The sequence below is a fragment of the Spea bombifrons genome, chromosome 12 (genome assembly GCF_027358695.1).
Source record: "Spea bombifrons isolate aSpeBom1 chromosome 12, aSpeBom1.2.pri, whole genome shotgun sequence".
Lineage (NCBI taxonomy): Eukaryota > Metazoa > Chordata > Amphibia > Anura > Pelobatidae > Spea > Spea bombifrons.
The window spans coordinates 4787501-4800486 of NC_071098.1; the positions used below are offsets into that span (position 1 = coordinate 4787501).

General features: G+C 43.2%; 3 protein-coding genes across 3 annotated transcripts in view; all 3 read right to left on the reverse strand.

Annotated features, from left to right (window-relative positions):
• LOC128469794 (cysteine-rich motor neuron 1 protein-like) overlaps positions 1–583 on the reverse strand; it is a 3685-nt gene extending 3102 nt beyond the window's left edge. Inside the window, exon 1 of the mRNA XM_053451591.1 lies at positions 283–583. Within this exon, the coding sequence (XP_053307566.1) occupies positions 283–568 (286 nt within the window). The 5' untranslated portion in view covers positions 569–583. The remainder of the gene's footprint in view (positions 1–282) is intronic.
• A 1397-nt stretch (positions 584–1980) lies between these two features.
• Positions 1981–5971, reverse strand: CFAP107 (cilia and flagella associated protein 107). The gene is made up of 4 exons (XM_053452340.1): positions 5337–5971; positions 3231–3344; positions 2564–2738; positions 1981–2360 (listed from the first exon to the last, which is right to left on the reverse strand). Exons 1-4 carry the CDS (start codon positions 5502–5504, stop codon positions 2047–2049), a joined length of 771 nt encoding a protein of 256 aa, XP_053308315.1. The 5' UTR covers positions 5505–5971; the 3' UTR covers positions 1981–2046.
• Positions 5972–6299: 328 nt separating this feature from the next.
• Positions 6300–9746, reverse strand: AADACL4 (arylacetamide deacetylase like 4). Its single transcript, XM_053451803.1, has 4 exons — positions 9511–9746; positions 8155–8384; positions 7665–7724; positions 6300–7179 (listed from the first exon to the last, which is right to left on the reverse strand). The coding sequence occupies exons 1-4, from the start codon at positions 9685–9687 to the stop codon at positions 6402–6404; spliced, it is 1245 nt and encodes a 414-aa protein (XP_053307778.1). The 5' UTR covers positions 9688–9746; the 3' UTR covers positions 6300–6401.
• Positions 9747–12986: the final 3240 nt, after the last annotated feature.

Consider the following 12986-nt stretch of genomic DNA (forward strand, 5'->3'; position numbering starts at 1 on the left):
ATGGAAGAAAGTTTTACTTTACTTTACTGAGACGGTAGTAGATGAGTGGAACAGCCTCCCAGCAGACGTGTAAGAGGCTAATACAGTAAGGGTATTAAACACGCATGGGATAGGCTCCTGAATCTAAGACGAGACCAACAGCAGGAGAAACGGGCAGACTAGACGGGCCGGATGGGGCCGACCTGCCGTCGCATTCTTTGATTCTATGTTTCATAGACATGCACATAAAGATATAAAATTCTAAAGTATGGATGCAATGTGTAATTATGTAGCATTACTCACATTTACAGACCCCTGCTAACGGAATTTCCACAAGTCCGTTTCCCGTGATATTTGCACATCTGAGGTGTCTGCCGCAGTAGCCTAATTCCCAGTTTTCACCCCCACACGGCTCCCACATTTGTTTAGCGCAATGCTCGCAGCATCCACAAGGATCAATCGCATAGTTTCCTTGGCAACCAAATGGACGCGGGGGACATGTTCTGTTTTCACAGGCAGTGCAGTTATAAGCCAGGAGCCCGTGTACCATGAAAGATGAAAGAATAAACAGAACGAACCCGAATCTCATTATGTTAAAAAGTGACGAGAGGATCCTGCGCAAATAAAAGATGTCTTTTTGGATGTGAGCAAGTGGCTTCCAACGTGCAGCGTCCAAAGGTTTTTCCAGGAGCGCTTCTTTATATAGTACGTGTTGGGAAACAAAATAAACATTAAAGGGGCATTTTCCCGGGTCACGCGAGCAAAGGTTTTGCGTAAAAAAAAAAAAAAAAACCATTAAAAAAAATTGGCAAATTATTAAAATGTGACCGTTCCAGATGTAAAAAAACAAGCTTTTCATATTCATAAAACCTTTATTTATTTATTTAAATATTTTTTGGACGCTTTTTAAGGCCCTTTGCTTCTAATTTGCTCGAGATACGTGGTTCCGTAACCCTTGGGAACAGAAATTAGGAGAAGGATTCGGAAGTGGTGTTCTTAGTGCTGGACGGGTTTCCGGACGTTCCGTATTAATAAAGGTATAGAGTCAGAGATGAGTTTCTGGTATGCGGAACCCTGAATTATTAATTATTGATTTATACAGCGCTATCACATTCTGCAGCTCTGAATGTTGTTAAGCTTTGGACGGGTCGGTAAGACCGATGCTCATATTGTTTATGGCAATCCACGGCTCACCCCAACCGCCTGGTCTCAGTCCTCTCTTCTACGTCACCCGCTGCTCAAGTGTTAATAGTCAGTGCGACTTAGGCTAGTGTTTGGTGGTATGGCTCACATCCACTGGCTCGGCCCCCTAGGAACTTGGCTCTGGCGGTGGACAAAACCTTTTTCCTAGGCAGGAAATGCCCTTTTCTGAACTTTCCGATAAAAAAAAAAAAAACACATTTTGGAGATCACTAGAATCACATGGGTTATATATTATGTAGCCCATATTTATTAAACAGAGGTGTTTGTTTTTTCTTCTTCTGTTCACCTTCTCGGAAACCACTTTCTTTTCCCCCCACTTACTTCGATATCTAAGCATTACTGTTCCACCAATAATTACATAATAATTAATAAGATTCAAACCCATGAGAACCAGAGGCTGGGCCCACCGGGCTGCGATCCTCTACAAGAGACCCGTAAAAGTGTCCTTCGGCGACACCTGGTGGTCATCCTGGGTCATTTTAACCAAAAAAGTTGTTAATTGTGGATTTTTGTTGACCATTAGAACCCAAGTATGTAGATTTAGAATGTTGAATTCTTATGTCAACATGCTTAGAGGTACTTACTTTTACAAGTACTGAGATGTAAACATAACACTTTAGATCAAGACGTATTCCAATGTTTTAATTTGATGAGCGCAATGTATAGATTAATATTTTATTCCGTAATGTTTACGTTTGTCAGTTTGTATGATATAAGCCCTTACACAATTTCATATTTTCATATTTCAGCAAAAAAACAATGATGAGAATAAGCAGACATGACCAGCGGATCTGAATCAGATCAGTTTATTATGTTTCTTAAACTAACAAAACACAAGTATATCCCCCAAAGCCTTGGGGTCGTTTATTCCGCGGCGGTCAGTGGTTTCTGACGCAGAGGTAGTAACTTGGTCACGGTGCTGCGCTTGGTTCTCCCCGCTGGATAGTCGGGAACCTGAAGAGGTCTCTGGTTCCTGAGCTGTAAGCTCTTGTTGACGTTGTTATTTTGGTTCATATTACTGGACAGAGCGCGGGGAGCCACTCCATAGCGGGCGACCGCAAAGGCAGAAGGCGGCAGATTCTTGTAAGAAGTGGAATAAACGCTTCTCACGTCTTTGGAGGAACTTTCTCTCCATTGCATTTCTTTCTCCTTCTTCAGACCATAGTTGGTGGGTGGCTCTGAAATAGAAACGTTTCAATAAATACGTTACCACGTAGCATAACCGGCAGCCATAGCGTTAAGAAGAAGGTTTTCTTATGGAAATTTCATTGGAACCCTATGTGGAAAACAACCCTTAACTGAAGTCATGACAAAAAGCGGGTATTGACTTGTATATTGGAAGAATGTCTGATTGACATAATATAGATAACAGCCATCTTACCTACAGTAGGATAACTGGAGCGCTCTGGAACCCAAGCTAATTGGTGACCATTAAAAGTCCGAATCGGAGGCAAAGACGAATTTCCACGTCTGGAATAATCATCGTCGTATGATGATACCAAGTATTTAGAGTCGGGTGCTCCATGGTGGGTGATCAGATGTTTCTTTGGCAGACCCTGAAATGCAAACCAAGAAGAGAGAATTATTTCTACCAACAGACCAAGTGATTGCCTTCAGAATTTTACATTTTCCCTTGGAGGGGCTCTAAATAGTGATGGCGGTCACTGGCTGTTGATTTGGTTAAAGGACCCCAGACAGTGAAGCTCAAGGTTTTGTCTCTAAGCCATAGGAGACATCCAGGAATAGTAGTTCCAAAATATGTAACAATGGTAAATCTGAGGTTTCTTCAAAATTAATTTTTAAGAACAACTGTATGCACAACAATCACAAGATGGACATTCTGGCGGGACTGTAGTGTGCGTGTAAATGACATCTCAGGGTGATTGTAAGCTCTGCTGATTAATGAATTATTTTTTGGTGGTAGAGCACCTTTATATCTATTCACCAGCCATGAGCCATATTCCCAGTAATATGATTCGATCAGATCAGTAATAACAGTAAGTTTGGGGGCCAGTGGGTTAGAATGGAGTTCATTATCGCCGGGTCACCTGCATTTTGTTGACAATCAAGCTCCCCAGCATCTCCCTGGAACCGTCCATCGGGAACGAGACAAAGTCCGTTCTATAACAGCTGGCCTTCGTGGAATACGAGCCTCTCTTAAACTGGAAAAAAATACAAAAATAAATAACGTTGTGATGGACGCCGGATCCGTCGGTATTAACCGGCGATGAGAACGCGGTTAGAGTTTGTTTAACAACATTTTCTCCTGCGATTTCTACTGCAGAAATTCTATATGTTTATTTAACTGGTTTTGTTCAGTATTTCTTATCTATCCTCTAGATCAGGGGTGGGCAATTAATTTTCCCATGGGGCCACATGAGAAATTGGAATGGTTTTAGAGGGCCAGACCTCTACAAACTACAAACTCCGAAGCCTTGTCCATTTTGTTAACTTATGTGCTGTTTAATAAAGTTATTCAAGCCTACGTCATTGGTAGAGGTGCTTGAATAAGTAAGGCCTGAATAACTATTAGCACAGCACAGAAGTGAACAAAATGAACAAGGCTTCGGAGTGCATACCGTATTTTTCGCTCTATAAGACGCACCTGCTGATAAGACGCACCTAGATTTTAGAGGAGAAAAAAAAGGAAAAAATATTTTGAGCTAAAAAATGGGCTAAAATATTTATTACAATAACTGAATAAGCTATGAACACAGTAAGACACACGCAGTAAGACACACACAGACACAGTAAGACACACACAGACACAGTAAGACACACACAGACACAGTGAGACACACACAGACACAGTAAGACACACACAGACACAGTAAGACACACACAGACACAGTGAGACACACACAGACACAGTAAGATACACACAGACACAGTGAGACACACACAGACACAGTAAGACACACACAGACACAGTAAGACACACACAGACACAGTGAGACACACACAGACACAGTAAGACACACACAGACACAGTAAGACACACACAGACACAGTGAGACACACACAGACACAGTAAGACACACACAGACACAGTAAGACACACACAGACACAGTGAGACACACACAGACACAGTAAGACACACACAGACACAGTGAGACACACAGACACAGTAAGACACACACAGACACAGTAAGACACACACAGACACAGTAAGACACACACAGACACAGTGAGACACACACAGACACAGTAAGACACACACAGACACAGTAAGACACACACAGACACAGTGAGACACACACAGACACAGTAAGACACACACAGACACAGTGAGACACACACAGACACAGTAAGATACACACACACACAGTAAGACACACACACACAAACACAGTAAGACACACACACACAGTAAGACCTCCCTCCCTAACCCCCCTTCTCAGTATCTCCCCTCTAACTCCCTAACCCCCCCTTCTCAGTATCTCCCCTCTAACTCCCTAACCCCCCCTTCTCAGGATCTCCCCCCCCGCCCCGGTCACTTACCTTAAACTCCTGTGTTGGAAGCGTGAGGCGTTTGTCTCGGGTGCCGGCGCTTCACTGCTGATCGCCGGCGTCTGACGTCATATGCCGGCGCCCAGCGTAAAGCGCCGGCACCCGAGACAAACGCTTCCAACACAGGAGTTTAAGGTAAGTGACCGGGGCGGGGGGGGACACCGGACTCATTGGTGAGTCACCAGGACACTCTTTGCGGGCCGGTCCGAGCTATTCAGCGGGCCGGATGTGGCCCGCGGGCCGTGCTTTGCCCAGGTCTGCTCTAGATTGTAAGCTTGTGAGCCGGGTCCTCTTTACCGGACGTATCGGGTCAGTTCTAGTTTTCTCGGACCCTTTGAATGTAGGGACTGTAGGAAGCGCTGCGGGAATTGTTGGCGCCGTATAAATAAAAGCTACTTGTACCCAGGGGGGCGGTTTGCTTGTTACCCATCACCATGGCTACCGGGCCCCAAAAACCTGAATTTCCCAAATTCCTACAGAAAACATTTATTGTTGCGCATAAACTCAGCACGGGGTTAAGAGTTATCGTGAGACCTCGTGGCCCTTCACTCGGCCCGGGAGGCGGCGGCCCTGTTTTAAGGGCCCGGGGGGGGAACCGGCTGCACCGTTTAAAGACCCGAAGGGTATCTGGAAGGGGTCGCACCTCTTGCCGTTCCTCGGCCCAGTTCCCGATCAGCACTTTGTTGGAATATTCGGCTTCTATTTTCCATCCGGGGAGAAACCATTTCCTATCAGCGGCTGGGATTTCAGACATCACAATCCGTCTCATTTCGCTTCTGGGCTCTGAGAGCCGTTTAGTGTTACTCGCCATGAACAGACAGCAACTACTGAATGATCGGGTGTGTGACTGCTCCCAGCACTCACAGCCGGAACGTGTACTCTTTCTGTGGTAACAATTCCCGGCTCTGTGATGTCGCTCCACTGAGGACAGATTCAGACATATTAAAGGAAAACGGACGCCTTCACAGCCTTATAATCAACCCGAACTGATTTATTACATTCATTTATTAAAACTACACTCAGCTCGTGTTCGGAGTAATTGTTTTGCCAAAATAATTCCCCAAATAGTTTTTTAATCACATTATTATTTTTTTTGTCTTGTTCATATTTTTAAATAACTGTCAGCACTTAACTGTCACCTGACACAAATGCAGGCGTCGAAAGGCTGTTGCCATGGAAACAAATACGTCTCTGCCTTATGTGATTACTGATCCAGTAGAAAGGCTTACATAATATTAGATCTCATGTGTGTAAAAGGGTCAAGAAAGGAGAAGAGGGTGGGGCCAACACCAGAAGTGGGAAGGGCCAGAAGCGCGGTCACCGCCCCACTTTGAGATTCATAGACCTCCATTGCTTTCTGGACCCATTGTGGGGGAATCAGATGATCTCTTAAGTAGCCATGGTCCCTGTAGTCCTGGTCTTGAAGCTACCAGGGACAGCAGGACAATGTACAAAAATAGTTACAATGTAACAACGTGAAACCTTTCCATTTCATACAACATATTATGGAGATTAATAATAATTTCCAACACAACCATAAAATCATGTCAATACTTTTTATTTTTATAAAATTATTTATTTTATTTTATTTTTTATTACTGACGGATTATTTTTCAAATTGTTAGCAAACACAGCACTTAACATGACATCATGAGATAGAAATACTTCGACTCCAACCGCTAGCATCCGGAAAACGTGGCGTAGGCGATTAATCTATATTCTTTATGAAGTTAACGATGTCATCCACAGCCAGCTTTCCAGATGGAAAGGAAAGGAGCCCGTTGTCAAAGAAACTGACGATACCGTGAAAGCCATCCTTAACGTGGTACCAGGTGACATCAACCCCATTGTCCTCCAGTCTTTTCTTATACAGTATTCCGTCATCCCGCAGGACATCGAACTCGCACGTTAATATATAAGCTTTGGGTAAAAGACGAATTACGGAGTCGTTGGCGAGTAATGGAGAACAAGCCGTCTCTAAAGCATTTTTTACTGTCTCGTAAACATCCTCATCGTGGGAAGACATAACGCGAGGCTGAAAGCCGCGGGCTTTGAATTGGTCAGGAATATTATCAGCGCTTAGCCACTTCCTGAAGTTTAACTTTGTATCGACGGGAACATGGTCGCCGTCCAACACATCCTCGATTACAGAAATATCGTCGCATACGTAGTTTATCATGTAGAAGGCGGCTCGTTCTCGGTATAAAATCGGAACGGCTCGGTTCTGCTGGAAGGAAGGCAAATTGAGGTCCACCATTTGGACGCTGGGGTATATCAGCACTTGGGCCAGTGGTTTTGGAAGATCGGTTCTGCCAACGAGAGCTTGGCAAACAGCAGCCGTGAGGTTTCCTCCTGCGCTGTCCCCGCTTATGATGATGGAGGAGCTATCAACGCCATAGTCCTCCGCGGTCTTCATGAAATGAACGGCAGAGTTGAGACAGTCCTCGTACTGCGCCGGGTACCTGTGTTCCGGTGCCAGGCGATATCTAAGAGTGGAAAAAGGATTAGAACCCATGGAGCCCTCTTCCCTGTTCTCTTACCAACTCCTTCTGTAAGATTAACGTTACTTTCGAACATTGATGGAGCGTATGCACAAGCATGTCCACTTATATACACCCCAACTATCATGATTTCAGTGAGACAGTCCTGGTTTTTGGGTACTGTTCCACCAAGCAGCCACACTGTCCCACTTTTGCAGGCAGCGGGAACCATGGGCCGCTTTGGGAGATCGGAGGATTTTTCCTGAACTTGGTCTCCTCGCTATGGACTAAAGCTGTGCGCCAGGGTATGATGTCATATACTGCCCCTCTCCTTCAATGGGTTGTGGGGTGGTAAGTGACAGGTCCTGCCCCAGAGATGTCTATAACTATACCCCTGTCCACCTCGAACCATGTCCCACCTGCCTCCACCCCACATGCTACCTCCACCCCAACAATACTGCCCTGTTTTAGATACCTGAAACGTTACGTACCCGACGGAGACCACCACCGATTCTGTTTCCTTCGCAATATAGCGGCATAAAACATCATAACTATCTGAAAAACACACGTGCATTGCTTACATTAGTGATATGTTCATCATATTAAATAACGGAAGGCAGATTGTGATATATGTATAAGAGGGGAAAATAAACACCTATACAATATAGACCCATTCGGCCCCCGTCTAGTCGCCCGTTTCTCCTGCTGTAACGACCCAAACCTTAATCAGTCGTTGGTCTCGTCTTAGATTCAGGAGCCGTATGCCTATCCCATGCATAGTTAAATCCCCTCACTGTATTAACCTTTACCACCTCTGCTGGGAGGCAGTTCCACTTATCTACTACCCTCTCCGTAAAGTAAAAAGGTATTAATATAATTATCATTAAATCAATTATTATTATGTTTATAAAAGATGCAAAAAAAAGAGAAGAATATTATAAGGCCCTAAGGCATTCAGGAATATTATAATAATCCATTCACTTGCCGATGCTTCCGAACATCCATCCTCCGCCGTGGAAAAATAAGACGCCCTTCCTTCCACCCGCAGAGGGCGATTTTGGCTGATAAACTCTCACCGGAACATCTTCAAACTTCAGGTTTTTTATTAAAAGCGCCGGATCTTCCCTTAGTTCTCGAACCATAAGTTTCTCCCTCACGTAGCGAGTGAAGCCGATCTGACTGCATATTCCCAAATTCTGTAAGATCCTCCCCTGGGAGACGAGACAAATATCCCCATTAATAAATACAACCAGTGGCGGGAACGGCCGTTCAGCTCAATAGGTCACATTTCTAGCATACTTCAGTACACTTAAAAGAGGGATGCTGGTGTTTCAGGGGGTGTGGCTAGTGACTGGGGGCGGGGCTTCACTCATTTTCTATGTAACTTTGTAACCTTTTATATAACTGAATATGTATTTGATTAATTAACTGTATTAACACATTCCTGCCATCACTATCCACATTGTTGTAACTTTTAGGGCTATTATTATTGTATCCTTTTCACTTTTACCCCTACTTTTTCATTTCTTTTTTTTTTTAAATGACCTTTATATATTGCCCTACATGGGTGATTTTTTTATGGCTCCAATTAAAGGGACACTCCAGCCATTACATGTACTTTAATGTATATGATAGCTGAGAGGTCCCTGACAGAACGTAACACTCATACCGTCACTTAATACCTCGGTGTATAAATGTTACCCCCTGCAGGCAGGGGTCGCCCTTATCGGGGTCTGATAATCACGGATTTAACCCGGTTTAAAGGAGCGTTCTGGATTCCCACAGATTCACTGATTTACGCGTTTTTAGCATACTTGTGAACTTTCACCTTTGTACAGCACAGCAGTAAATGCTGATCCTTTAGAAGTAACTTTTAATGCAATTCACCAAGAAATAGAAACCTCTCTGAGTCGTTAATAAATGTACGATATGAAAATGTTACTTTACTGAGGGGGTAGTAGATAAGTGGAATAGCCTCCCAGCAGCAGTGGTAGAGGCTAAGGGAATTTAACTCTTTACATTAAAGGAAAACGGGCAGCAGATCGGCCCCATTCTGCCCCATCCAGTTTTTCCTGCTGTAAACACATAAACCTTATTCAGTCGTTGGTCTCGTCTTAGATTCAGGAGCCGGATGTCTATCCCATGCATGTTTAATCTCCTCACTGTATTACCCTCTACCACTTCTGCTGGGAGGCTGTTCCACTTATCCACCACCCTCTCAGTAAAGTAAAATGTCCATATGTTGCGTGTAAAATAAGTGATGTGTTCTTTCAGAACTCTAGAATTGCACTCTATGCAAGCAAGCATCACATCGCTCATTGTTGGCCAGGTACTTACCACAATCGCAATGCCGATCGTCACGCAGTGAATGGTCCTCAGCTTCCCGGGGCATGCCACCCCTGCTGGGATCTCCGAATTGGAAAACTCAAAATAAATGACCCCCACGACAAGCAAAAAACATAACGAAAAGAAAATCGCTAGCAGGGCCACAAGCAAAGCGAGCCCTACCCCCATCGTGGCTGCGTTTGGAGCGCCGTGTCAAGCCTGACATTCAACTGACTTCAAGCTCTTCCTGTTCTGCTGATTGAAGAATCGCAGCAAGCTGTGGGAGTGGCAGCGTTCGTACAAAAGTTCACCTACATATCTAGAGATGTAAGGAAAGTATTATTTCATCAAGAGGGTGGTAGATAAGGGGAACAGCCTCCCAGCAGAAACGGTAGAGGTTAATACAGTGGAGGAGTTTTAACATGCATTCGATCTCTTGTCCTAGTGTTTCTCCTCGCTGGAAACATTCTGCAGAATCCCCCCCTATGCATTTGCAAGGGGGACACCATGAAAACTTAAAGGGACCCCTCGGCTATCATACGCATTGTGATGTCAGAAGTGTTCTAAATACAAATAAAAAATGATATTCCGTTCTGCGCGGCATGGAGAGCGCCTAACTGCTTCATATAATATATAACAACAACAATAACAACGACAGCCGTAATAACAATAATAATTGGTATCAAATACAACAAATTCGATTAGGATTAAGCTCCAGTATTTTAATCGGTTTAATGCATCAGGTCTTCCCATAAAGCATTTTGCCTGAAATGCTCCTTTTTTAGGGTCACTTTGGAGGCACTTTGCTTGTTCATCTTCTTTCTCACACAATCCCCTCACTGTTACTATGTGATGTCCATTGTCTTCAGACCTTTATTTACTTTAATTATTTAGTCTGGCGGTTTGGGTATTGTTCGTACAAAGAGATACTCGGTATCAATAGCTGGCCCTTGACAATCATCAGGTCGCAGTCCGCGTTAATGAATAAGTCGTAACGAGAGCCGCCGGCTTTGTCTGAACTGGAACGAGGCCAAAGGATAAAGGAATTAAGTGTTCTCTAAGAAAAAGATACTTTAGATAATAAAAGTGAATGCTGTAACAAAGTCAAGAAAATAACGGAGCGTCTCCAATGTACTGACCTTCAGTGCTACCGTAAAGAGAAGTCTCTATGGTCTCTGTCGCAGGTCATGTGACTATCACGGGACCCCAGAAGAACAAGCCCACCTACTCTATAAGGTTCACTTAATCGTATTCTTAAGTGTTAAAAAGAAAGCTTACTGGCCATTAAACTGGATTTTTTCTAATAACCCCTAATAAATTAATCAAATCTCAGCTCAGGGTCAGTATTTGCCCTTCATTCAGATATAATGGCTATTGAAATACAACATCGCATGTTACGCCTTGTGTAAAATACCTCAACCCCCTTTAGATTGTAAGCTCTTTGAGCAGGGCCCTCCTCACCTGTTGTTCTGTAAGTCAAATTATGTTATATACTACTTGTTATATCCTGTCTACCCGTTGTACATCGCTACAGAATATGATGGTGCTATATAAAACAATGAATAATAATACTAATAAAAATACTAATAATAATATAATTGATTTTTAATTCAAGTGCACAGAAAGCTCACAGCGCATCAGTCTGCCTGTCAGTCCCACTCCTTACCACCAGAGGGCGCTGATGTTCAACTAAAACTCTCTCGAATTCTCGAAACTCCAAAGAAAATAACATTTGCAGAAAGCGGCATAAAACCCACCCAAAAGTAACAAAGCAACCAGTAATATAATGCTACAGATGAAAAGAGAACAAATCCATCTGGTTGTACAGGAACGGTGCAAACGGACGTACATTCTGAACGGGTCGAAAGCGTTTAAGAATCCTGAACCTGCAAAAGATTTTAGTTGCTATAATTAAATTAGATTTTAGACCAGCACTAAAGCTCATATTATCTCTTTCATCAACGGAATGAAACGTCGTGTTTTTGAAATGTATAATTTGATAAAGATCTTTCCCAAATCCTATAGTTTACAGCTCAGAAGACTTAAAGGGACACTTTAAATTCAAATAAACGCGAATAAAGTACTTTCATATATATTCTTTACACTAAAATGTGTAAATAAAAATGACGTATTTTGGGGAGAAGCTGCAGCTCCAGTGTTGCAGGAGAACACCTCCTCTGAGGTCCGGCATTCGCTGTAGGTACCGCATGGACATTTAAAGGGACCGCTCAACGACTATAAGCACTAAAGTCTACAATAAACTCCACTCCAGCCGTTCTAAACCTGAAATGATCAGAAGGATGGGGACTTGATAATGAGGTGTAACAATGTCTCTCCTGGCTGGTTGTCTCCCTTTCCTGATTCCACCAGAGTCCTCTTTAGATCTTATACAGACTCTCACTTCTATAGCTATTTATTTAATGGAGAAACATACAGACTTCATTTAGGTTAAAGGTCAAGACACCCAGGATCCGGCTTACTGTAAAAATTAAATATCCTAAACTTAATCCCTTTATAAAAAAAAAGAAAATGAATGCAGCCCCTGAAGTCCGTGGCTAGCAGTTTGTTCTAAAAGCTCACGCTCAGCTTCTGTAAATCCGGCGATGGAATGCGATTTCCTGCGATAAACTCTTTAATGAGAACAATGTACATTCTGTGTCCCGGGACAAATTAAAACATTAGGGGGCACGTGCGATGTTCCAAAAGCCCAACATTATGTACATCTTAAGGGCTTTGTGACGTCTACAGTAGTATTAGGAAACTGTTTTTCCTCCCCTGGAAGGTAAGTTAGGGGCTGATTTCAGAGTCTAGTTTACAGACATGGGTAAAATATAAAGTATCCAAAGCCAGAAGAAGGTTCATCCATCTCCTCACCCGTAATTCCCATTATAGATAGTAGTTAGTAAGAGCTATTCAATAATCTGGCTACGGCACACGGAGACCCCACCACACGCTCTGCCAGGGACCCTAGGTCATAGTCAGGGCTCTATCACACTTAATCCCCGGACTGGGGAGTCTTATTTTAAAACCGAACAATTGGCCTTTGGAGAGAATAACGATTTCCAAACTGTGAGCTGAACGTAACGATGATGAATTGTGAAACAGTTTGCCTGATTAGAACAAAGTGCAGAGGTTTACAGTCTAAATATATCGGGAGAACAGGAAATATGCTAAGTACTACGTTTAAAAACTGTCCAGAAATAATCTTATCTGTTGATCCTGGGGAAAAAAAACATTTGATATAATTTCCCATTTAATAAAGTTAATAAATAACCTAGCAAAGGGAAGGCTTTTGCCTCTATTCACTAAAACGTTGAGTGATCAGTCAGCCACGTGCGCTTGCATACTAACTCCAATACACAAGTTGTTTGCGAGGGTATGCAAGGGTTTGCAAGTTTTTTGCGCATGCACATTCAATGTAAACTTGCATGTCCTCAATTGAAACCCCACAAATATTATGTCCACCCCCCCTTCTACCCAGCAAATCC